The following is a 24,622-nucleotide window of genomic DNA, read 5'->3' as shown; positions in this document are numbered from 1 at the left end:
AGACAAAAAACACAAGCCAAGGAACAAATGCCCGCGAGCTTCAAAATGCCTTCTTTGCTATGGAAATGAGCGCATAATCGAGCCGAGGGGAAGTTCATTTCCGCCGTGTTTCTCCCTTTCGGCCGCAGCAGCACCCACGGCCTCCGTTCTACGGTCTCCGGTGCCCGCGAGCCATCAGAGCGTAAAAGTGTGGAAAACTGGCGCAACGCGCGCTCATCACCCGCAGACACAACAAACCGAGCGAAATAACCAAAATAGTAATAACATTTTCTTGGTCGTCGGCCCCCAAGTCCGGTGTGCGGCTGGCGGGCAGAGAGCCTCGAAAAAGGCCGAGGCGACGCTCCGAAGAAAGAAGCATGAAGCATGCGCGCGGAGTCCAATCGCTCCGGATGTGGCGGAAGCATTTTCCGCTTCATTATTTTCAATTAGTTTTTTGATGGGTACGCCTCCTTTTACACCGGTATGCCACCTGCCTGCCTGCCTGCCTGCCTGTTTCGGGGTGGTACCACTTTCCGGTCTATTGGAGTCACGGCACAAGGTCACCCGCCGGTGACCGGTACTTCCTGTTCAATATTCAACAAGCTGTCCCTCTGGGGAAGCTAATCTTGATTGTTGACGGAATGTGGCGGCCAAAAACATGTTTGTCCGTCGTGTCCAAGACACGGACAGCGGGTATCGCTGACGTTTGCTTCTCAACGTCACTTAACAGCAGACCAACCTGACGGGATCGCGATCATAAAGCAGCAAATATAAGGCTGGGGAAAAAGTAATCCATTATTTATTCGGGGCTTCGGCATCGACGATAAAGACAGCGGCAGTTCCACGATTTGGTTGTTGGACAGATTCAAGATTTCCAGGTTTATCAGGATCGCTATACCGGGCGGAACACAAAACGGAACTACATCAAACGATCATGCGCATAAGAATGATATTAGAATTAAAAAAAGCAGCAGAATGTTTCCGTCAAAGCACAACAAAACACCAACTCCAAATCTAAAAAAAAATTCGGTACAAGCACCAAAAAATACAGTTTGAAACGCCCAACGTGGGGCTCGAACCCACGACCCTGAGATTAAGAGTCTCATGCTCTACCGACTGAGCTAGCCGGGCTGTCGGGCGGAGGATCTCTAGAGTGCAACAAGAATCCGTTACACATTCTTCTTACAATAGAGGTTTCTAACTTCAGGATCTAACCGATTACAATGATGGAATAAGATTTGTTTAAATCCTAATATACCATTTTTTAAATTTATATATTAGGTAGTCTAAAAAGAAGTCCATTATTTTCACGGTAGATGCCTAGTGATCGATATCTCGTTAAGTATCGATCGTACAGTTGCAAGTTTAGGCTCGTTTTAACTGATACTGATACACTTAAACTTTACACTTGGAAAAATACTTTCATTGTTTTTTGTTTGTTCCATTCTTTTGTGAGTTACAGGGTGTTAACAAGGGTGTTTCAGTTATTTTTAATGTTAAAGCCTAGGCAAACACGTCATCGAAAATTTCGATAAAATCACGGAAATAATCAAAGTTGATCGGCATGTTAGTAATCAGAGCATCGACCAGGACCTGCAGATTTACTACCAAACAGAATTAAGCCATTTGCACAAAGCTGGATTCATAAAGAGGCTCGATGTTTGAGCTTCACGCTGTTTACACCATAAAACATGATGGCTCGAACTTTCATTTGCGTAATTTTGGCCAAACGCAATGGAATCGAACCATTTCTGAATCGGATGGGTACTGGGGATGAGAAATGGGTCACTTACGACAATATTGTGTGAAATCGGTTGTGGTCTAAGCGTGGTGAAGTAGCTTAACCGGTGGTCAACCTGAGTCCTGGGATCCAGAAAGGATCTACTGAGTATATGGTGGGACTTGAAAGGAATCGTTTATTATGAGTTGCTTCCGTGTGGTCAACCGCTGAATTCAGATCTCTACCTTCAATTACTGAACCGTTCGAAGCTAGCAATCGACCAGAAATTACCAGAATCGGCCAACGGAAGAGGTTTTGTGTTCCATCAGGAAAACGAAATGTCACGTACGTTTTTGTGACTCAAAGAAAGTCCGGGAGCTTGGTTGGGAAGTTTCAATGTATCCACCGTATAGTCCGGACCTTGCACCAAGCGATTAGCACCTTTTTCGTCCATTACAACATTTTCTGAGTGATGTGAAAACTTGAGATCAAAAAAGGATTGTGAAAAAAGATTGCTAGAATTTTTCGCCAATGGCGACCAAGACTTTTATGATAGAGGCATTGATGATACTACCTTTGAAAAGACAACAAATTTTCCAACAAAACTGTACATATTTGACGTAAATCGGACCATGGAAAGTATCTTAAATACAGTTTTGAATTTCACCCACAAATAATGGATTACTTTTTCCCCAGCCTTAAATTAGTAAATATAGTTGTGAAAAGTCCTTAGCGCACAAACGTGGTGATCACTCATTAGTTCCCATACTTTGGGACGCATCATCTACGCCCGGCGTGGGCTTGATTAGGTTGATCTCTCGCCAACACCATTGCGCCTTGCTGCGCGAATGGCATTAGTCAGAGATATTTTTGGACACTCGAAACCCATCACAATGCGCATTTCTTGCTGCGCTTGGGAGTGGCCCCCGCGGCTTTCGCTGCTCCTGCTGGCCCGCTGGCCGGCTTTTGGTGGCGCCTGGACCGCGGCTCTCTCTTGTGCGATGGGAATGCGACAAATTTCATTCGTTTTACGACCTCCTCGACTGAGTGGCAATTGCGAATGGCGTCCGGAATGGTGCCGGTTGTCTTCCGCCCCTTTTTTGGCTTCGTTTAGTGGCGTTGGCTCCGCACTAGACCCGTTGGAAATTAGTGCCAACGTAATGCGGATGTTTGTTGTCGTCAAGTCGAGAGAAATGGACCGCCGCCCGCCTTCAAGGTGTGTGCAACATGTGCCGCCAGCCCAAGTGCATTCCGGGCACGACGCGCATGAAGATGATGACCGATGATAACGGAGGGAGGAAACTGAAAGTGAAAAATGGCGAGCTGCAACAAATCTTGCCGCGCGCTGCTGCCGGTGGTGAAGCGTCTTGTTCGCGCACTGCGGATATGTATGGCGACTGCGCTACGCTCGGGAGGTGTAAATGATTTGTTTGAACCATTTGACATCGTAATTTACGGCCGTCGTCATCATCGGGAGCGGCTGGCTCCACCAAACGGCCCGAGCGGTTCGAAATATGCTGCCACTTGCTACATGACACAGTTCCTTGTTTATAGTTGGTGTTAAAAATGGACAAATTTGTAGGTTTCTCTCGAGGGGAGGACCACCCATGGGGAACAACACCTCCCACAGACGGTGTTGCGTCACCATTCTATGCTCCCCTTGCTTTATGCTCTTCGCTTCGTCGGAGCGTAATGAAGTGCGGCAGAGTGTTGCCAACCGATTTGCCGCCCGGCGGCCGACGTAATCGTAATCGTCTTACTCCCCTCGAAGCAAACAAGCGCTAAAAATCGTCCCGAAATCGGGTCACCGTCGAAAGTGAAACCTCTCGGTGGCGACGACGACGACGAACTGCAACCGTGTAGTCTTTCGGGGGCACTTTAACATGATAATGTTGTGGCTCATTAGCCACGACGCGGGTTGGCTCGTGGCAATTATGAAACGGCGTGCCGCCACCGTAGTAGTGCGGTCAAAACATTGTAAAGTTGGTCTTTATGTGGCAAAATTAATGGTTACCCAGGCTGGACAAAGAATCGGCTGTTGCGTTACAAGTTTCGATGTTTATTGCGGGCGTTTCGAGACGTCCGTGTTCGTGGGTGGGTAACATGTTCGATTTTATCATGCTTCCAATTGCATGTTGTGTGATGGCACGTTTCAAGAAACGAAGTCCGGAAAATGTGTCCATTCGCTCAACGCAGAAGGTCGCGCTGTTCGTCCAGACATAGGACACATTATTCTTCGGCGCCACGCTTAATTTCCACTGTCGCCAATTTATCTTCAAAATGCGAAACGCACATTCTTGCGGTCAGATGGTTTTGCATTCCATTCGAGGACAGGATGGCAACGTCCCACACGGACTCTAGAAACCACATAAAAAACTGGAGCTGGTATTCAAATTTATGCTCCCATTATCATAGAAATAGAATCATCACACTCTCGATCGGTTCGCTGTCGGTTCGATAATCTGGTGGGCGTCCGTTTGTTCGTCGTGGAATTATGCAAACGCAATTTGCCTGTCTACCTTCTCGCGTCGATTGTTGGCTTTATTTTATTCTCAATCCATCAAAACTAGCACGTTGTGCTATCAATCAGCCCGTGTTTTGGGGTTCGAAAAATCGAACCTTTCATACACATCAATGCTCGGGGCGAAAGCAATTTAGTTTAATTCTCCGCATTGGGGCACGCATCCCTTATGGGCACGAAGTCCGTGAAAGTATTGCAACATAAATTCCGTTCATCCAGGTCACAACAGCAAACCGAGCATGGAGGACCGAGGGTCGAAAACTGAAATTATGCCAACGAAATTACGCGATGCCCTATAAATCTCGATTTTAGCTGTTTAGGGAGATGCCTTGACGGCATGTTTTTTTTTTGTTGGGCGAATCTAATCGATCGTTCAAAACCAATCGAAGTTTTTGGAGTGATGGTTTTGACGTACTACTTTTCTTCCTAACCGTTTTGCTGTTTCTGTTGCGCAATCGAATAATCACAACAGAGGAAGTTTTTGAACCTGTGCATGTCACGTACGGAAGATGTTTCATCAACGAGACGAAAATTGACGGACATTTTGCAACTTTTCACGTTGATGCTTCTGATTTTTTTTTCTCGGTTTTGGTTTCGAAACTTCATCGCTAGTTAGGGGCTCAAAAGATTACGCTCACCTAGCCCCCGGCGGGGCACAAAGATCACACCCCCCTGTGATAGGTTGTGCCAACAGAGCCCTGCCCGTAACATAAGCCGAAAGGGCGCCTCTCCCGTAAGACGCGCGTAACATTAATCTCCCCCGTCGCCCCAGGAGACAAATGACTCGATGATTAATTCAAAGATTAAAAGCGTCAACTAATTTGCTTGGGACACACGCATCGGCACAGCAGCCTCCGGAACGGTTCCGGATTTTCTGTGCCCCAAAATAAGAACCTCACGGCAGAACGGACGGACGGGTCGGGTTCTCACGGGGCCGGCAAATGGGAGCGAACCCTTTCCCGATGCAATGCCTCCTCCGGAATCGCTCCGCTTAAATGGTGTTAATTTACATGCAATCAATCTTGCCAAGAAGCGGCCTGTCGGTCGGTGTGCCGTCTTCTTCGCTTCCAGAACGCCATCGGTGCGCCACCTTCCAGCTGGATGGCGCAATAGGTGACGAAATGCAAGACCGGTGGCCCGGCTGGCCTACCAGGAGGTGCGACAGCCATCAATCAAGATGCAAATGTGCATTCAAGGCGCACAGGCGCGGCAAGGCCCCTCACAATATGGTGGCCGATGGTGTGTGGTTTTGGTTAGTTCTGTTGGTTTGTTACCGGTGTTTCTGATTTGACTCCTTTCATCCGTGCGCGCGTTACCGTCCAGGACATTTTGTTTTTTGCATACGCTGCTGCTGCTCCGGTCCTGGAAACGGGATCTGTTTTCTTTTCCTGCTTTTTTGTGGCTCTTGGCAGAACGAATAAGTTAGATAAATGACATCAATCAGTCCGGTGTTTCGCTGCTCCGTTTCATCCGAAATTGAGATGGTGTCCGAATTCGGGTACCGCTAGCAATCGGTATGAAGCCCGAGAGGCTAATCTTTTCGCCATCAATCACCATTCCTTTTGTCGCCAGCCGGGCTCCGGCCGATGTAAGAAGCTTCAAGACTTTGAATGTATCGGAGAGTGTCAGTCTTTTTTAAATTTATCCATTGATTGATCGATGGAAAAGTTTTGAAAATTGTGTCATTTTTTTGGATCACCGTTTTCTCAAACGGTAAAAAGCCTGCCATCCGTAAGCATCAACCTTAGGCAATCCACAAGTCCTGTCATCGTTTTTGTATGACCAAGACCGAAGAACCGAAAAACCAAGCGAAACATAACAGACAGCATGTTGGATGATAATGATGATCTTCACCGAGCAAACCAGATCGAATCGGGTTCTGCTTCATGAACTCGAGGTATAAAGTAGCCCTCGCGCTGTTGAGCCCACCTGGAGAGCTACACTATTCAACACCTCGCGTGACACAATTCGTCAAAAGTTGAAGTTCAACGCAGCAGCACCCAACCAAAGCCAATGCCTATGCCTCTCGTGGCGCCGTGTTGACGCGGTCGTCCATGTAGAACATGGACGCGGAATTCAGCGAGCATCAAAACATAATCCTTCTTTGATTAACTACAAGCAGATTTACGCCGCGGCCCGAGTGGCACAAGAAAAAAACGACGAAAAACGGAGAGGGGCTTTGAATTTGCAGAACCAACAATAGAATGCCAACTGGCCGGAATGTCACCGAAAAATGACATTTTGATGAGATCTAATTCCGTTTTCGTTTTCTCGTTTTCGGCCCGAAAAACAAAAAAAAAGCCGAACGACATCCTTCCCGATCTTCAACTCTTCCTGCTGACCAATCACGGTCAGGGGAAATGCCGGCCACACTTCCCCTTTGCCGGCCGGCCGGCCGGCTGGCGAGAATGGCTCTATTATCCTGTTCTTAAGAAAACTTTGGCGCGCGGATTGTGTCGTGCGTCGTCGGGCTGTGAATGGTGCGAAATTTTCGAGATTGACACTTGAAAAGAAGTGTTAATGAAACCCTTGAAGCGTGGTGCGCGGACCTAGCAAAAAAGCCGTAGCGAGCTGACCTCTTCGGTTGGGAAGATACTCTATTATGCAAAACTTTTCTCCTTCGTATTTTTTTTTGTTGGTTGATTACGTTGAACCAAATGAAATGCAAAGCCGCGCTGTCACAAAATAGGATTAGTTTGCTCGCGTCGCGCGCTCGTTCAAAAAAGTTTCATTAACACTTTTCTGGGAGAACAACCGGTTTTCTTATTATTAATCTTTCTGCGAATTCTTTATACTTTTGCGTTGCAGATTCGTTCGTCAACAGCCAGGAGTGGACGATCTCACGATCCGTGCCGGACATCCGGCTCGGTATCGTCGGCAGTCTCAGCTCGGGCAAATCGGCGCTGGTCCACCGCTATCTGACCGGGTCGTACATGCAGGAGGAATCGCCCGAGGGTGGCCGCTTCAAGAAGGAAATTCAGATCGACAATCAGAGCTACCTGCTGTTAATACGGGACGAAGGTGGTCCGCCGGAGATTCAGGTGAGTTGAGGCACGAGTAGAACAGGGACAGGGATACAACTCCCTCTTGTTGAGGTTCGGCGCTCATCGGTGTGTGTGTGTGCTATGGGGTTTCGGTCCAGCAATCATCATAAAATATGTGAAGTAGTAAATGATGCTTTCGCGGGCGGCTCGCGATTCCCCCGGGTCCACGACCTAACGGATGTGACGTGTGTGTTCAGGTATTGACCTCTACCACACCCGACACAGTTAGTTGACACACTTTACTGCCACTGACCTCTGACCGGGCACGACGATAGCCGGATGCGCGTGTCTGATGTTCGGATGCTTGCGGAACACAGGAGCTTTTAATTAAATTTGCCAATCAATTTGGTCCGTTCCTGTGGAACTCTCTGTGGCATGCTGGCCAAGAAACGTTACTGACCGTAAAGCATTGACTCTAGCCCGGCTTGTGAACCGGAGAAGAGTTGGTGTTGTACCCTGAGTCACAAAAACCACGATTCCGATTTAGTATCCCAGTGATGGACCAAAACTTACGTAAGATTACTAGGCTGTTCAATAAGTTCGTCATCGGTCAGAAAAACACATTTTTATGGTTTGAAATACACTTGATTATTCAGTATGGACTTCCTTAACAGCAATGCACTTGTTCCTAGGAGACTCCAATTTATAAATTCCATCCCTATAGTGAAAAACTGGAAGGGCTTCAAAATACGCTTCCTCAGCTGTTATGACGTCATCATTTGATGAAAAACGCTTTCCACGCCATTTTTTATGTCTAAAAATAGATTGAAGCCGCTAGGGGTCAAATCTAGTGAATATGGTATATGCTCCAACAATTCAATCTTTAATTCATGGATTTTTGCCATTTTCAAAATGCTCTTGTGTCAAGGTACATTGTACCGAAGAAAAATGATATTTTTCTTCTCCTGTTGCTTTAGCTGTTTGTTTTGATTCAGTATCATGGTGAGAGGCCCAAGCCTCATCCACAGTGATGATTCAATGCACAAAATCCACTTTATCCTTTCGAAAAGGCTCAAAATGTTGCCGAGAACCTTGCATTCGAATGCGGTTTTGTTCCATTTTCAGCGAATGCGGTACAAATTTTGCAAACAGCTTTCAGGAACCCAATACTTCAGTCCAAAGATTGCTCATACTGCGCAATGAGATGGCTAGGCCTTATACTAAATCTCATTCAGTGATTCGACAATTTCCAATACAACATCCTGTATTTTTTCTACGATTTCCGATGTTGTGTCTTTTTTTTACGTTTTTGACATCGATCGTCTTGAAGGCTAGTACGACCAAGTTTGAACTCAGAAACCCCCTTTTAACCCCCTAATTGAAGGCGAAGAGTCCTTATACACTTTCAACATTCGTTTATAATTTGCCTTTCCTACTAAACCTTCCAAAAATAAAAATTCAATCACTGCACGAGACTTGATTTGTTTCATTGAAAAAAATTCTTCGAAGCGTCGATACTAAATGACTTGTAAAAAACATTATGTGAGCGATTGAAATGAAACTTCACATACGTTCATATGAACAGTGTACAAACATAACAAAACAATTAGTCTCACAGTAGCACCATCTGTTATCGAGGCTACGAACTTATTGAACAACCTGATATTTTGAATTAAATAAATGTAAATGTTGATGAGGCACTGCGACTGACCGACTGCGTGTTACTACCATAGGCCATGGCGCTCTGGTGGCGCCTCTTCAGGTTTTTTGGGTGTCCCGCCTCAAGGGTGCTCCAAGCATCACTCGAAGCTTTCGTTTTCGGATCTGCCTCGTCAAGTGGCGCGCCGATGACTTCATGACGTGTGGGCAGCAAACTTTCGAGAGCCCAATTTTGGCGCCAAGCCCCTTCAAGATGTCGACAGTCTTTCAACGCCAAACAGCCAACGGTCGTGTTGCGTCCTTTACAATGGGTGGCTGCATTGGCGTAACGCGGAAAAAGGGTGTATCATGCTGATATTTCGAATGCGCTTGCAAATTTACGCTTCCGAAAAAAAAATTCGCGATAAACCCGAGACAGCTGTGTCGGCGGGGGTACTCCCATTCACAATTGTGTCCACAATCGAGCCAACAATTAAAAGCCTTTAGAATCAAAACAATCGCGCAGCGCCGCATCGCAACTTCCCCCTTACGCCGCCGCGCATAACTCCTTGCAACGCACACACCCCTATAGCACGGCGGGTTACGCGGTGCGCATTAAATAATGAAACATTATTGCAACCTAATTGTTGCCACCCTGCCCGAAAACCCCGCGTCACCCGCAGCTCAATCATCGCTCGCTCATCGACAAATCATCGACGCGCGATTCTCGCGAATATCCCGTTAATGCTGAGCCGCGCACAAGCCACCGGCGCATAATCTATGCTCCGAGCAGGCCAAGAACCCATATCAGATCCAACCGAACCTCGGTGAACGGCGGGCCCGCGGGGGAAGTACACGCAAATTTGCATATTACTGTGCTGCATGCTGCGTGCGTGCATAATTGGGTGCATTCTGCAACCCCGCCGATGCATCTGTGTGGACCGACAACAATCCAGAGGGCCTCAGGGTGCGCCGGGGGTATGCTACCGAAAGGGGCCCGTGATGGGTGGTGGTGTATCGATCAAGATATCGATAGCGGCGGACGACGAGCGGGGGACGGACTCGGGTTGTTTGTTGCAATTTATTGCACTTTAATGACTTTCTTCTCGCGCGCAGAACCGTTAGCGGAGCGGGTTGCGGGCAATCGTAGACCGGACCGTTTTTTCGCTCCCTTGCTGATTTGAATTGCTAATTAGTGTGCCAATGATCGGCTACCTAGCCGTCGTGCAGAAAAAGGATCCTCTGGATGCCGCGTTACGGGTTTATGCACTCTCATGGAGCGCCGAGCGTCTAATGGGTTGTTTTCGTATCAATTTTACGATTTATTGATCCTTAGCCGCGCGCACCCAGCCGGCGTCAGGGTGCTCACTTCCGTTCCGCTGTTCCGCCAGAAGAGTGGTATACATTATTCCCATCGCATCAGTAACAAAAAATCAGGGCCGGGTTTGGTTATAAATTGCCGATTTCTGATGCCTGACAACACTCCGGGCGAGTCGGCGGCTCAAACGATCCGCTGTTGTGTCCTTCGGTGTGTGTGTGTGGCGCGTATCTGATGACGATTGTAATGTAAATGTGTCGGCTCTCTCTCGGGGGACGGCTCTCGTGCGATCGCGATTCCGATCCCGATCCGAACGGAAGTCGCTTCAGCGCGGAGTCTCCAGTGAGGAAGGTAGTCGAGATGGAGTCCTTTCCGCCCTTTTTTCCGCTTTCCGGTTGTCTTGCGCCGTGCTCTGCATCGTGGCTTCGAAGCCTCCGAAGCCGAAGCCGAGGGCTTCTACTTGCTTGCACCGGTCGGAGCCGTCGGTTTCGATTATTTATCGCTTCATTAATGAGCAGGGAGCCTCCGAGTCTGAGCCAAGATGTTTTATCATGTACGCGAGAGGCTGGTCCTTGGCGGCTGCGTCTTGTGAGTTGCGGCTCACGGCGGTGCCTTACATGTTTATGCATTTGTCGCGCTCTATTTCACTGCCAATGGGGTAATAAAGTGTAGCAAGTTGTAGTTTTGGTTCGTTTTCATCCGACAAAAATGAGTGGAAATTAACAAACGCACATTTTTTTTGTTGTGTAAGATATTTACGGCTTTACGGTTTTCGTTCAATTAAGACCCATAATTTAATTACTCCCTTTTGAGGTCTTTTTTCCAAATGGTTATTGCCAAAGGGCTACCGAGTAATGGACCAGCCTCTTTTTTGTAATTGCATCAACCTCTCGAGTTGAGCCCGAAGGAATGCAAAGCAACGGGTCCCCTCGAGAAGCGCTGTAAACGTCCAAAGCCAAAACGTCCTCCGCGATAACCGAAGTGCCACCCGCTGTCCGTGGTGCAAAGCCCAACTCCCGGACCAAAGGCAAAACCACGGCCGTACGCCCTTTCCATTTATGCGTCAGAGGGTTTTGTCGAAGACGAAGACGTCGGCACGAAGCCCACGGAGGGAGCGACGAAAAAACACAAGAAACGGGCGCAAATTCAATCAAAGAATCGGGGAATATTCAAATGCAACCAGACTCCAGAAGCGCATGCAGCATTCGTGTGTGTGTGCTTCGGATGTGGCAATTAAAAATTAAAACCTTGCTCTGGTTGCCAAACGCTCCAATTCATAATGCACACAGAACCACCAGAGCGACCATAGTTTCCCCCCGGGTGCGCACCCTCCTCCTGTAGGTCCTGTCTGCGGTGACACATAGGAAGGAACTGCCTACATAAGTCAGCACTCTGCCTCGGGCGTACCAAAACCCCCTGCATCCGAGCGTCTCGTGTCCGCGATGTCCTCCCGCGGGCGAAATTGAAGTGAAATGGTAATTACGGGTCTGGATGGCTTCCGTTTTTTTTCTTTTTCTCCAACTTGGGCGGCAAACGGTGCGTCGACCGCCAACCACCTCCTACCAGTAGTGAGTGAGTCCCGTGGTGCCGTTTGCATAACTTTCAGGCGGCTTCACATATGCGGAACAAAAAAAAGGAACAACGAAAGAAACCGGAGAAAAATGACACCAACCTCGACGACGTTAGATCGCTTTCCATTTCGATGAGCTCTGGCGCACACGGCACGGTGGGCCACTAAGGTGTCTCGAGAGGGCCAACCGTCTTTTCTGAATCTGCAGAGACTGTGGAGATGCGTAGACCACCAACATTCCTTCGTGGGTCGACGTCCTTCGCGGCACTCTGCTAGTGAGTTTCACCTTCCGAGACGACGAAGCCACTCGCGAATTCCATCTCCACTCGTACCGTGTGATTACCTTTGGCATGGGTCTGGCCCTGCCCCTGAAAGGTATGCCAGACGCCGAGCATGTACCGGTTCGCGCGTGTGTGTGTGTTGTTGATGGCTTTCTGTCGTCCTTTTCTCTACATGTCGCAAAACGCTGGTTGGTTGCGCCTGCGCCCCAGGGATCCCCAGACTTGTGAAGAACCTTTTTTTTTGTCGTCTGTGGTAAGATCCTGACTATAGAGCAACTGCTTCGCCAGCAACTCGCGTCCCGTCGTATGTGGTTTCGGCGATAACTCCAGTTCATTACTACTGGTTCGCGACCGTGGTTGACTTGCTGTGCTTGTTCCGAAGTCGGTACGGATAGAGAGAAAAGCTTAGAAGTGTGTTGACAGCCCGCAGCACGTTAAAAGTCCTTACCAGTGCCAACGGCCACATGGACGCGTTCCAACCCTCGTGAAAGTGCATGAAGTGAAGTGAATTCGTAGCATCGAATTTCACAGACGTTGAAGTTGTTCGCAGACTCCCGGGCCGGGTCATTATGGTGGTAGTCACGGTGTAATGGAGGGTTGCGTTTTGTTTTGGAAAGCTGATTTCATTTGCACCTAACAGCTCCCAAAGTGTCCATAACTCAGCTGCCGATGTCCGATGAAAGTAAGCGTTGGGACTTCTCATATCCGGCACACCTTATTGTCTGCTTTTTCGGACAAAGACAAATGTCATCATTTAAGTTGGAAAAATCGACGCAATGTTCCAGGAAAATTCATCATTTTCAATTCCACTTTCATCGGTATCGGCTCTCTCTCTCTAGCGATCACCCCTCCGTAATGGGCTGCCAAACGTCACAAACTTTGTTTTTTTTGGGCGGTTTTTGGAAATTTTTGTACAAATCCCCCCCCCCCCGTGCACGACGACGCACTCTCCCGCTGGCCGCGATGATATGTTGGTCGAAAAATCGCCCGCCATAAATTAAATCACGGCGCGCCGCCGCGTACTATTAAAAGAGGTCCTCCCGGTACTTCCCGGGCCGGGGCTGAAATACGGGTTGGCTTTTCCGTTGTTTTTGTTTTTCGATCACCTCTCCCCGGAATCCCACTCTCTTTCTCTATGTTGGGTTGGGTGGACTTACATTCGCTCTGGGCCACAAAAAAAGCAAACACATAAAATGTTGCGCTCGGAGACGACGGTTGCTGACAGCTCTATTAGGACATCGTTAGTGGTGCAACTTGCGCACACAAACAGCTCATCACCGGGCGCGGGCACGTGCGCCGGGGGGTGGAATTCGTTCTTTCATTCGTTTTAGTGTTCGATTCCATTTTCCACCTTTTACAAAGTTTATTGGTACATTTAATCCGAAAACGGGGAAAAAAATCACTGGATTTCGGTACTGCGCCATTGTGTTCGGATTGCTACCGATCGATCGGCAACATAATTTCTCTTCCAACCGAAGAAGCATAACTTTTCCTTCCCGCATGTTTTATCCTCGGTGGAACGAAACTATGCAGTACGCGGATTCAACTCGCAATGCTCCTAACGTACCAACATCTGAACCCAGTTGGAAGTTCCGTGCAATGTCTGACCGGCCAATGTTTGGGGTTCAGAGTTTCATCAGCGCGAGAAATAAGTCATTTCCGTGCCCTCGAAATTTCGTTCATTATTTCTGTGCTCCAACCTCCAGCGGTCTTTGGAATGCGAAGCACAGGGGGGTGCCTGGCCAATAGATGAAGGAAGACTGCTCTTAACCCTTCACACCGTTAACCATCAGACGCCAAATCCGGAGTTTACTTTTCCATTCGGTTACCGAAATTACCGCTGGCTGGGGCTCCCGGTGACGTTATTGGCCCAAATACTTCGTTTTGACCCCTTCGAAAAAAGCGTTCGCAATTTGGAGAATTGTTTTAAGACGCTATTTAGGGGTCAGGCCGAACACAGCGCCGGAAGTTTGCTGTTTGCTCGGTTTGCCAACCACGGCCAGAATGGGAATGGGGAAATTTCTTTCCTTTGAGTCGTTTGCTGTTTTTTCCATTTCGACTGAAGGGTACGAGTCTTGGTGCCGTCCCGTCGAGAGACTTCATTAGAACGTAGACGTGCGACGACATCCAGACGAGACGTCGCCTGTTTCTCGACGACGGTGTTTTTTCGATTTTTGGTCCGTTTTTAGCGTTGGTTTCTTCCCCGTGGCGAACCCATGAAGATGAAGGCTTTTCAAAAATTTCGCCACGCTCATAAATCTTACGTTATCAATCAAGCTGACTGCGCGCTTGAGACTGCGGTGTACTGTTTCATAACTTTCGCCTAAAACTTGTCAACCCCTGGGCCCGCCGCTGGTCTGCTGGACTCCGCTTACCCCTGCTGGAGAAGCAATAAGTTAATAGTGACGACAAAACAACGACTTTTAATGTACTCTCTACCTTCGTGGCGGTGCGTTTTTCGGGTTCCTGGTTTTTGGTTTTGGCTCAAAAACACGATAAAAAAAAGAAACCCAACCCCGATTTGTGTCTGGATGTCAAGCGTGACCGAAAACTGAACGCGCGCGCAGGAAGATGATACCCCGCCTCGTGTTGGGAGAGAGCGACACTTCGTTCTGTTCTTAAATATCCTTTTTCGCTGCGGACACTTTTTCTCGCAGGCAACAGGCGGTTGGAAATCCAAATGTAGTTTCCCCTTTCTTCCCAGCCCGCCCGGTTAGGAGGATGCGAAAACCAAAATCGCAAACTCAAAAATGGAAGACAACGGCGCGCCGCACCGACCGACTCTCTCTCGCCACACATTGTGTTTGTATAGTTGGTTCTGATTTATTGGTTCACCATGACGAATCAATTGGGCAATAGGAAGCTTTTCAGGTTTTCCCTCTTGCCGCCGATCCCGTTATTGTGGTTGCAAAATTTGCAAAAAACCGCTTATCGCGCATGGGATCCACCGGAGTGTCGTCGCCAACCCTAAATTTTGAACTTCAAAATACGGCGTTAATAGTTCCGCGGGGTCCGAACGTTTGCTAACTCGTTTTTCTCTTCGTTCTCTTCCACAACACTACAGTTTGCTGCCTGGGTCGATGCGGTTATATTCGTGTTCAGTCTCGAGAACGAGTCCAGCTTCAACGCGATCTACACCTACTACAACCGGATAGCGCACCATCGGAACACGACCGAGATACCGATCATTCTCGTCGGGACGCAAGGTAATCGCACGAACACCAGAATCTAGTACTTCGATGGCTCACGTCCTTTTTGTCCCCGTGATTAATTTCCAGATGCCATTAGCGAGCGGTCACCGCGCGTAATTGACGATGCCCGGGCCCGCAAACTGGCGCAAGACCTGAAGCGTTGCACGTACTACGAAACCTGCGCCACCTATGGACTCAACGTGGAGCGAGTATTCCAGGACGGTAAGTAAAAAAAAACTACCCCAACATAGGTTTGCGATAGGCGAGATAGTTATCGTTATGATATAAGGATTTAAAAAAAAACGAAGTGGTGGCATCGTTGCAAGACACTCCAGAACACTCTGTCTGACTCTAATCCATGCATACAACGGTATCCAGCCATTTCCATAAGGAGAAAACGCATACGGAACCACTCTCCGGATTGCTCCCGCAAAATCTCCAGTTCTTTCAGTGTAGCCGGCTCCCTAGAACTATTGTAGCGTTAGGGTACCACTACCAAGAACGGCCGAAATTACATTTATCTGGGACATTTACGGTACATCAAAAAAATCGTCAATGGACGTATTTGATGCACCTGTCCCGCGATAGCACGAGTGCAGCGAGAGTCGTTCTACTGTTGAGTGTCTGCTTCAACTGTCCACTTTTACGCGCGCGCGTCTCAAAAATATGTTGTCTCATTCATGTACACTATTTTATTATTTTAAATTATGGTCAAAAGTCCAAATTCTATGAAAAATTTTTCCTCATCTCTATACAATACGATACAATATTGACCTAACTACTTCTTTGACGTACAGAGCGCACCTTCGTTTAAACTCCCGAATGTTCTCTGTATTTACTATCTCTTTGGGCATTGAATTGAACCATTGGATACCCTTTACAAATAAGGAGTTGCCAGCAATTCTGGAAGACATCTTTACAATTCTTGGCTCTTGTGCTCTGCGTGTGTGATGTTTATGTACATCACATCCCCGAACTATTCGTTCTCCTAGGTAATTCGGAAGCATGCCCCTGACTAGTTTGTAAATAAATATCATGGTGCGATACACCACCAACTGTTCTACTGACATCCATTGCAGAATGTCCAGCATTACCGCTGATGATGCAGAGTGACCATAACACAAAACTACCCTCATTACCCTATTCTGTAAACGCTGGAGCCTTTTTATTTGAGTCTTCGCCCCGAGAAATAGGATTGAGGAGCAAAACACGAAATGTGGTGCAATGATAGCTTGGTAGAGGCGAACTTTACCAAGCCGGTTTAAGGATCTTGAAACTCTGCTGAGCACTCCTGATTTTCTTGCTACCATGGTGATGACTCCCAGGTATTTCACCTGAGAGGCCTTGACAATTGGTTCCTTGTTTATTAAGATGTTTGGTGAACCGAGCCTGCTTTTGACGAAAGTAACATAAAGCATGTTTTCTTTACGTTTAGAGCAAGCTTCTTGTACTTCAGCCACCAACCATCCAACTTATCAAATCGCTATTCATTAGATCTTCTGCTACTCTTAAGTCTATATGCGAAACAAATATGACTGTGTCGTCGGCAAAGAGATTAATTTCGCAAGACCGTAGGACCTGTTTCATGTCGTTGATATACATGATAAACAAAATTGGACCAAGAACACTTCCTTGAGGAACTCCAAGGGTGTTGTCGATGCATTCTGAGACAGAATTTTTAAAAACCGTTCTCTGGGTTCTTCCAGTAAGATAATTTTGGAACCAATCGAGCTGGACCCCTCCGATACCGAAACGTTCCAAGACATCTAACAGCAACGTTCTTGATATGGTTTCAAAAGCCCGTTTCAAATCCAAGAAAACCGCGACTATAGGTAGTCCACGACCCATCAACTCTTTCCACTTCGCTAGGACTAGGTTCAGTGCAGTTTCGCAGGAATGTCCTTCTCTATATCCTGACTGTTCTTGCACCAGCAATCCGTTGTCGCTTAGAAATTGCGTCAATTGGTCCTTGACATGTTGATGGGACGAAACTCTTCCGCTTTCGTAGCCCCAGTCACTTTCGGGATCGGTATTACCAATGACTCCTTCCATGTCTCCGGAAAGACGCCACTCTCAAGTGATTGGTTAATCACCTTAAGAAGCGTTTCGCCAACAACATGAAAACAGTCCTGTATCACACTAGCATTAACGAACCCTACCCCTGCCGTTCTGGTCAAGTTAAAGCATATCTGTTTTAATTTGGATTGATCTATTTTCCGAAAGCGAAATCTATTTCTTGGGGGTTCCACTTGTCTCAGTTCAACGGGTTCATTAACCGTCGGAATATTTCTGTTAACAAGCATGACACTGTTCACAAAAAACTGATTGAATCTCGTGGCTATAATTGATTCTTCAGATTTTACAGAGTTATCAGTTCTAAGTTATCTATGACCAATCCGAATTTTTAACCTTCTGCACTGTGTAGATTCCGAGAATTCATCTGTCACGCGATCGTTAGCACAGTTCTGCAATGGTAATGTACCTATATGAAATACCATTAGAAAGGTAATAGATCCTTTTTTGATATTCATGTTTGACTATCTCCGACACTGTCAAGCACCATTAGGAACGTCTCCCGTCTGCCGACAATTTTATTATATATATAAACTTACAATAATTTGGGTCGCTCCCAGTACACGCGTACGTTATTAACCCGGCGTTGGCGAACTTGCCGACGATGCACTCTGCCGCATACGTTTTCGTCTTGTGTCGCAACGGGCTCACTCGGCTGGGCAGCTGTGGGCCCACGGCCCCGTATGGCGGTATCATCAGGTTGACGTCATCGAGTGCGGCGTGATTTCGATGATCGGGGATCATCGACTTCCTTTGCTCCAGTTTTGGTCGATCGGGTGGTTCGCGGTGAACGATGGGCCTCCTCGCTGCAGTTCGTTGCTTGTAGCTTGACCGGCCGCTTGGGCGCCGGCGATGTTTCGCTGTTCCATTGCCCCAGTTCTGTAGTATCGTTTGGGGTAGGTTCACTTCCCTCTGGCTTCGGCGACATCAATTCGGCGCACTCGTCTGGTGTTTGAAACTACTGGATGGATCTCTGGGATTTTCTGGGCGCTGCACCTGATCGATCGCACTCGCCGTTTCCCGGATTGGGGTGCATTGGGGCATTGGGGTTGTTCAACGCGTTGCTCATCTCCGTTCGACCATTAACGACCAACAACCAAACTATTAGGGAATGTTAGAGGGACAATCTCTAACGCCAAGGAGCACCAGGACGGTTTATTGTTAGTCGACTTTCTCCAGTTACTGTAATTCGTAAACAAACGTTTGACGTTTCGCGCTTCTTCTTTTTCCTTTTTTTCCCCCGCTAGCGCCATAAAAACGGCGCTAGTGGGCGACAGAGGGCGCTGCTTTGCTATAATGCTATAATTATGGATAAGTTTCTATAATTATAGCGCCACCTAGCGCCGGGAGATGGATTTAACGCCACTAGCGCCTCTCAACGGCGGGTATCGTTACTGTCGCCTGTTTCGACGCAGTTCGACGCAAAGAGGGTCCTTTTTCGATCCTTCGTTCCGCAAAAAAGGCAGCCAAAAGAAATTAATCGTACCAAACGGACGAGCGAGAAGCAATCGTCGACGTGTGTAGAGTGTCCCAAAAGGGTGAGCGAGAAGGAGAGTGGTGGCAAGACTAGAAAGGGGACATTCGACGAACCTCCGGGAAGCATAAACAAAACAAAAGCCCCGAAACGACGCAAGTAAGGCCAAGAAGCGGCTGTGTTTGTTTGCTCGTGGAACGAATTTCGGTTTCAATTGGCAGTGTGTTGGTGTGTGATGGTAATTCGTAGTTGCTCAGATTCCTTTTCTCCGCGGTTCTCCTTTCTGCTGCTGCTCCCGGGGGCTTTTTTATGCTTCGCTTTCGAGGTCCGTTCGCCTGGCCAACATATCGGGCCCGGTGGTGTGTGTAGAGCGTTTTCCCGATTTCTGTTTTCTTTGCTCCTTGCGGAGTTGCTCTTCTTTTTCCGTCCATTTCTTGGTACATCTTGGTACAGCTTCGATAACTCTCCGCGCACACAGTTTCTCGACGCTAGTTCTCGGCATCGGAAACATCTTGCTTTTTGTTTCCGCTGCCTTGGGCCGAAAGAAGCCGCATTGTCGTTTTGAGGAAAGGTGATTTTCGTAGTGCTAGTCCTTCAGTTTCTCGGTTCGAGTGCATTCCGTTTTGCCACCGGTCACTTTCTGCTAATGTTCGAAAAGCAACCACCGATCGCCCGAGGTGCACGGGGCACCAGTGAACGGCCGGACGGCCACGCGGCGGCGGCCGTTTCTACATCGCCATCACCAACGCCACCAGCAGCTGCCGACCACAAGCCAAAGATGCCTTTTTATCGAAGATATTGTAATTTGTTTTATTTCTGTATCCCCGACGATGGCGGCAATTCCTTTCAAAAAGCTGCTCCATAGTTTGGCCTACCTTTCCGCTTGTGTTAAATAGTGTTTTTGTTGTCCACAGCCTGCCAGAAGATTGTGCAGCAGCGTCTATCGACCGGTTCCACGATAACGCCGACGAACTCGCGACCGACAACACCGCAGGGCACGCGGCTCGGAGTGGCCAGCTTTCACCCCTCAGTTCCTAGCCCAACGAATGGGTTCTCCGCGGCGAACACCGCCAGCCCGGCCAGCGCGCTTTTGCTGAGCAGCTCCTCGCCAAGTCACCACCACCAACAACCGCAGCCGCAGCCGCAGCAGCAGCAACCGTCGCAACAGCACGCGGGCAATATGACCTTGCCGCACCGGCATCACGTCCTGTCCGCCTCGAGCCATCACATTCCGATCAAGATCAGTGCCGAGCTGATCGCTTCCGAGGCGGCGCAATCGCAGCACTTGGTCGGATTGGCCTCCGGCGGTGGCGGCGGTGCTGGGGTGCAAAAGTGGGGAACCATCTCCCACGGAACCTCACAGCAAGCCCTCCTGACGCTGAACGAGAATAACAACATTGCAAAGTTTGTGCCACCGACGCACCCGGTCTCTGGCGGCGGCGGCGGCGCTGTTGTTGGTGTGTCCGACAGTCTGCTCGGGCTCATGGCGTCCGGGAAGGACAGCAACCTGGCGGTTGGCGGTGGTAGTACCGCGGCAAAAGAGGGAGGCAAGGAGCTACCGACACCGACCTCGACACCGACCACCTCGCGCAAGAGCCGCCGGAGATCGAACCTGTTCATCCCTTCGTCGTCGAAGAAGGAGCACCAGGAGAAGATCAAAAACGGGGAACTCGGTTCCGGACGGGCCATCCCCATCAAGCAGGGCTATCTGTACAAGCGGAGTAGCAAATCGCTCAACAAAGAGTGGAAGAAGAAGTACGTGACGCTCTGTGACGATGGCCGGCTCACGTACCATCCGTCGCTGCACGACTACATGGACGACGTGCACGGGAAGGAGGTTTCGCTCCAGTACGTCACGGTGAAGGTGCCCGGCCAGAAGCCTCGGGGAACGAAATCGATCATCACGAACAGTGCCCTGAACAGTGCGGCAGCCGCTGCAGCGGCCAATTCGGCCAACGGCACCAACGGTACCGGAAGCAATGGGTTGACCGAAGGTATCGGTGGTCTTTCGCTGGCCAAAGATCGGAAGATCACGGAGAAGGTGCTACTGACGGCGTTCGATACGCTCCGCGAGCCGGTCAAATCGAACTCGCAAACGAGCGGCGACGAGGGCATCGTGATAAGCAACAGCAACTCGCAAAGCTTCCTCGGCAGCGACAGTACCACCGCCGGCAGCAAGATCGATGCGCAAACGCCCAACGTCAAGAAGCGGCACCGACGCATGAAGAGCAGCGGCGTGGGGAAGAACAGCGAATACGATGGTACGGTGTGGCCGAACATTTTGCTCAATCTAAATTCACTAACTATTTGGGTTTCCGTTTTGATTTCCAGACTCTGACGGATTTGAGTTCTACATCGTATCACTGGACAACAAGCAGTGGCACTTCGAGGCGTCGAGCTCGGAGGAGCGCGACGAGTGGGTGTCGGTGATTGAGCAAGAAATCTTCAAGAGCTTGCAGGGCATCGAGTCGTCCAAGTCGAAACCGCTCAACCCGAGCGACATTGCGTCGATGCAGTCCATTCGGAGCCGGGTTCCCGGAAACGGTTACTGTGTCGATTGTGATTCTCCAAGTAAGTTTGGGCTTCAAGACCCTTCCGAGACCCTCCCAAACTGAGATTAAATTGGATCTTTTTCGGTTTGCTTCAGATCCAGAATGGGCCAGCCTCAATCTCGGTGTGCTGATGTGTATCGAGTGTTCCGGCGTACACCGAAACCTTGGTTCTCACATTAGCAAAGTTCGCTCCCTGGGTCTGGACGAGTGGCCGTAAGTATTAAGGTGGCTCACCATCCAACGAAAGGGCTCATTTATTAACTTCCATTCTACGATCTATTTACAGTCCCGGTCACTTGAGTGTGATGCTGGCGATCGGTAACAGTCTGGCCAACTCCGTTTGGGAGGCCAACACACGGGGCCGCGTGAAACCGACACCGGCTAGCTCGCGCGAGGAAAAGGAAGCCTGGATACGGAGCAAGTACGAGGGTAAGGATTTTTTGCCCGCCTTCAACCCATCGCCACCGATCGGCCAGCAGCTGTGCGAAGCCGTCGTGCGGTCGGACATGAAGTCCATCATTATATTGCTGGCGAACGCGAGCAACGAACACATCAACTCTACCGCCAGCAATCGCGACCTGCGGACACCGCTGCTGTTGGCGTGTGCAATCGGTAATCTCGCCATCTCTCAGCTGCTGATATGGGTAGGTTTCGAACGACGTTACGCGCAGTGTGTGTTGAGCATGAAAATAAGAATATCTTCGCTTCGCCATTTTCTCTACAGCATCACGCCAACCTGAAGCATGTCGATAACGAGGGTCGCTCGTGCTTGACGTTCGCCAAAGCGGCCAACTCGCTGGCGGCGGCGAAACAGGCGACGAACTCGCCGCACCACGTGAATGTCGAGACCACGGCTGCACTGGTCGAGCTGCTCGTCAGCTTGGGTTGCACCGATCCGGCCCCGTTCTCCGCCAGCGGGACGCTCCCGCGACGAAGGGAAACCATCGATCAGGCTACTTTTGAGAAGTTTTCGTCGAGCGTCATTTAAGACAAACTCATCAGAGTAAAACGGCAGAGAAAAGAAACAAAAGATGGTGAAATAATAGACAAATTTATACGCAATCTCAGTCGCGGGGACACGGGGGGTTTTGTAAAAAGAAAATGTTAAACACGAGATGTTGGTTTGAAAATGCAAACAAACGTAAGACTCTGGAAATCAGGCAGGCAGGCAGGTCCCGGGTTCGGTGGCTTATTGTGACATATCCTTTGATTTGTTGTTGTTCGAGGGACCTTGTCTCCCCCCCGATACTTAATCTTCCCTTCGAGCAAGCGATAAACAAGAAAAACAACACAAAAGAGGAGGGTAGCGAAGCGATAAAGGAAACAATATATTCACCCGTTGTGATTCGTTTGGTTTAGATTGTAAGAATTGTAGTTTCGGTTTACGTGTAAAGCAAACAATAACGCTACGTCTGTATAGGATACGGCCAGGAGAGAAGAAAGGATGCCTCTTTCCGTTGGTTAGTGGATGCGCTTTGTAAATAGTACTGTCTATCCCGTCACCAGAACAAGGTGTTGAAAGTATTACTAGTAGCACTGTGGAGCAGACGTTATGGATGGTTATGCTGCGCCTGGAAGCGGCTGCAAATGCGGGCAAATTATTTGACTAAAGTTGGTTTTGTTTTGGTTAGATTTTTTAGTTTTAACCTTATGCTGGCCGGAGGCCAGAAAATAGTACGGTCTAGTATTTGGAGTGCTGCGCAACAATGGTGTTTAACTGTAGAGCTTTAGGCAAGCAAGGTGTAGACTCATATTTCGGTGATAATTGCATTCATCGCATTCACGGTCGACTCGCTTCAAGCATTAGATAGCAACTAAAGATTGAAGAGTTTAGGTAGGACATCGTTGAATCGGCCGAAAAGAAGCGAAAGCTTATTAAGTTCATTCATCGTATAATATCGAGGCTAGAACGAAGATCATCATTATATGTTTGTTAAGTTATATTGTTCCTAGTTTTAGACCTTTGAAGGTGGTTCATGCGATCGCGAAACTATTGTCTCAGTCGTAAGTGAATAATTTGTTAGACTAATGTGCTGCTTAGACGAATGATTCTAGTTCCTCTTTAACAGAAAGGAATGATCACACAGAAAGATCAGAAAACGTTTGATCTCGTCTCGTTTGAACCACCGTTGTCAGTTTTACGCTTTCACCGTAGCTTTCGATCGTTTATTTGAAACACTTTTGCGTCAAACACCTTCCGCCATTCGTTTTAATCGCTCATGATCGCCAGAGAACCCCGGAACACGCCGGTTCGCTCACGTCAGTTCCTATTCCTTTCGAAGTTCTGATGGTTTCTTGTGTGGTTGGTTTTTGTTCTACACTTAGTTGGCGCATTGAACACTGTAAAATTGACATGTATTTGTTGCAGTGTAGGAAAATGTAGTGCATCTCGAAAATATGCCAAATGTTATACTTCAACAACCACTATATACAGGATGCAAATATTTGGGCAGCAAACTGGTGCGCAATTTCTTCTGTTTGTCCACCAAATTTGGTTAAACAGTCCTTGGACTGTTGATTTTTGTGCTGGGGAAAACCTATGCGCAAATCAATCTTTTACGAAAGTAGCGCAGCAACAAACCAATATAGAATCAACGTAAGCAAATAGATAAAGTAGATATTACAACTGCAAAACAAAACTCACCCACTTGCATGTAACAACAATTAACGGCACTTTGCGATGATTTGCACCAGAACCCGTAGACAGAATCCAGCACCAACATCTCGAAATAGTGTATGTTGTTCAAGAGGAGAAGAGCGGGATTGTCCCCATCGATGCTATCGGTGTAGAGAGAAGGCATAACACAAATAATCGTAAACAGAAAACCTCACACAACCCATAATGATGAAAACCGATGCAAATATCCAAGTAAAATGTTAACCCAACAACAAGAAAAGAGAAATAATGCAAATTACAACCGTTGAAAATCACAACCGTTTATAATAGCGCTTAAACTGTGAAACCGTTAGACATATTAGACAAGGCCTGAATCGAAACATACAAATATACAACAAGATGTTGAACTAATAGAAAGCTAACAAAAGTAACATTTCAAAACTTTATCGGTGCCGAGATTCGATGTGCAAACGACGACGGGATGGGCAACAAGATGTACACAACAGGAACCGTAAGCAAATTTTTGAAACAAAAATAAGATTCCCTCTGTTTGGGGCTTCTGTTTAGACTAGTGCTGAATTCCAATGATAAACCACAAGAATTTCTCGTATGTGAACAGTCCTGAGGTATGCGCAAGATCTAATATATGATGGAAAGTATTTAGCAATTTCGCGAACCTCTTTTGCCTACAATCTATCGTGTGT

General features: G+C 48.1%; 1 protein-coding gene and 1 non-coding gene across 2 annotated transcripts; one reads left to right on the top strand and one right to left on the bottom strand.

Moving 5' to 3' along the window:
* Positions 1–1,037: 1,037 nt before the first annotated feature.
* Positions 1,038–1,110, bottom strand: Trnak-cuu (transfer RNA lysine (anticodon CUU)). The gene has a single exon. It is a non-coding gene; the product is annotated as a tRNA-Lys (tRNA).
* Positions 1,111–2,926: 1,816 nt separating this feature from the next.
* On the top strand, positions 2,927–24,566 carry LOC128270616 (centaurin-gamma-1A). Its single transcript, XM_053008026.1, has 9 exons — positions 2,927–3,087; positions 6,970–7,261; positions 15,076–15,217; positions 15,290–15,424; positions 19,664–21,010; positions 21,081–21,320; positions 21,397–21,514; positions 21,588–21,945; positions 22,026–24,566. Exons 1-9 carry the CDS (start codon positions 2,927–2,929, stop codon positions 22,287–22,289), a joined length of 3,057 nt encoding a protein of 1,018 aa, XP_052863986.1. The 3' UTR covers positions 22,290–24,566.
* The last annotated feature ends 56 nt before the right edge of the window (positions 24,567–24,622 follow it).

Source organism: Anopheles cruzii, chromosome 3 (assembly GCF_943734635.1).
Source record: "Anopheles cruzii chromosome 3, idAnoCruzAS_RS32_06, whole genome shotgun sequence".
NCBI classification, from domain to species: domain Eukaryota; kingdom Metazoa; phylum Arthropoda; class Insecta; order Diptera; family Culicidae; genus Anopheles; species Anopheles cruzii.
The sequence above is the reverse complement of the archived record's forward strand: the minus strand, read 5'-3'. Positions and strand labels throughout refer to the sequence as shown.

Excerpts from the sequence above, each read along its gene's own strand:
- LOC128270616 (XM_053008026.1), top strand. The coding sequence starts at position 2,927 with ATGTGCCGCCAGCCCAAGTGCATTCCGGGCACGACGCGCATGAAGATG. Across the intron at positions 15,425-19,663 it reads GGAGCGAGTATTCCAGGACG|CCTGCCAGAAGATTGTGCAG; the intron begins GTAAGTAAAAAA and ends TGTTGTCCACAG. Across the intron at positions 21,515-21,587 it reads CTGGGTCTGGACGAGTGGCC|TCCCGGTCACTTGAGTGTGA; the intron begins GTAAGTATTAAG and ends ATCTATTTACAG.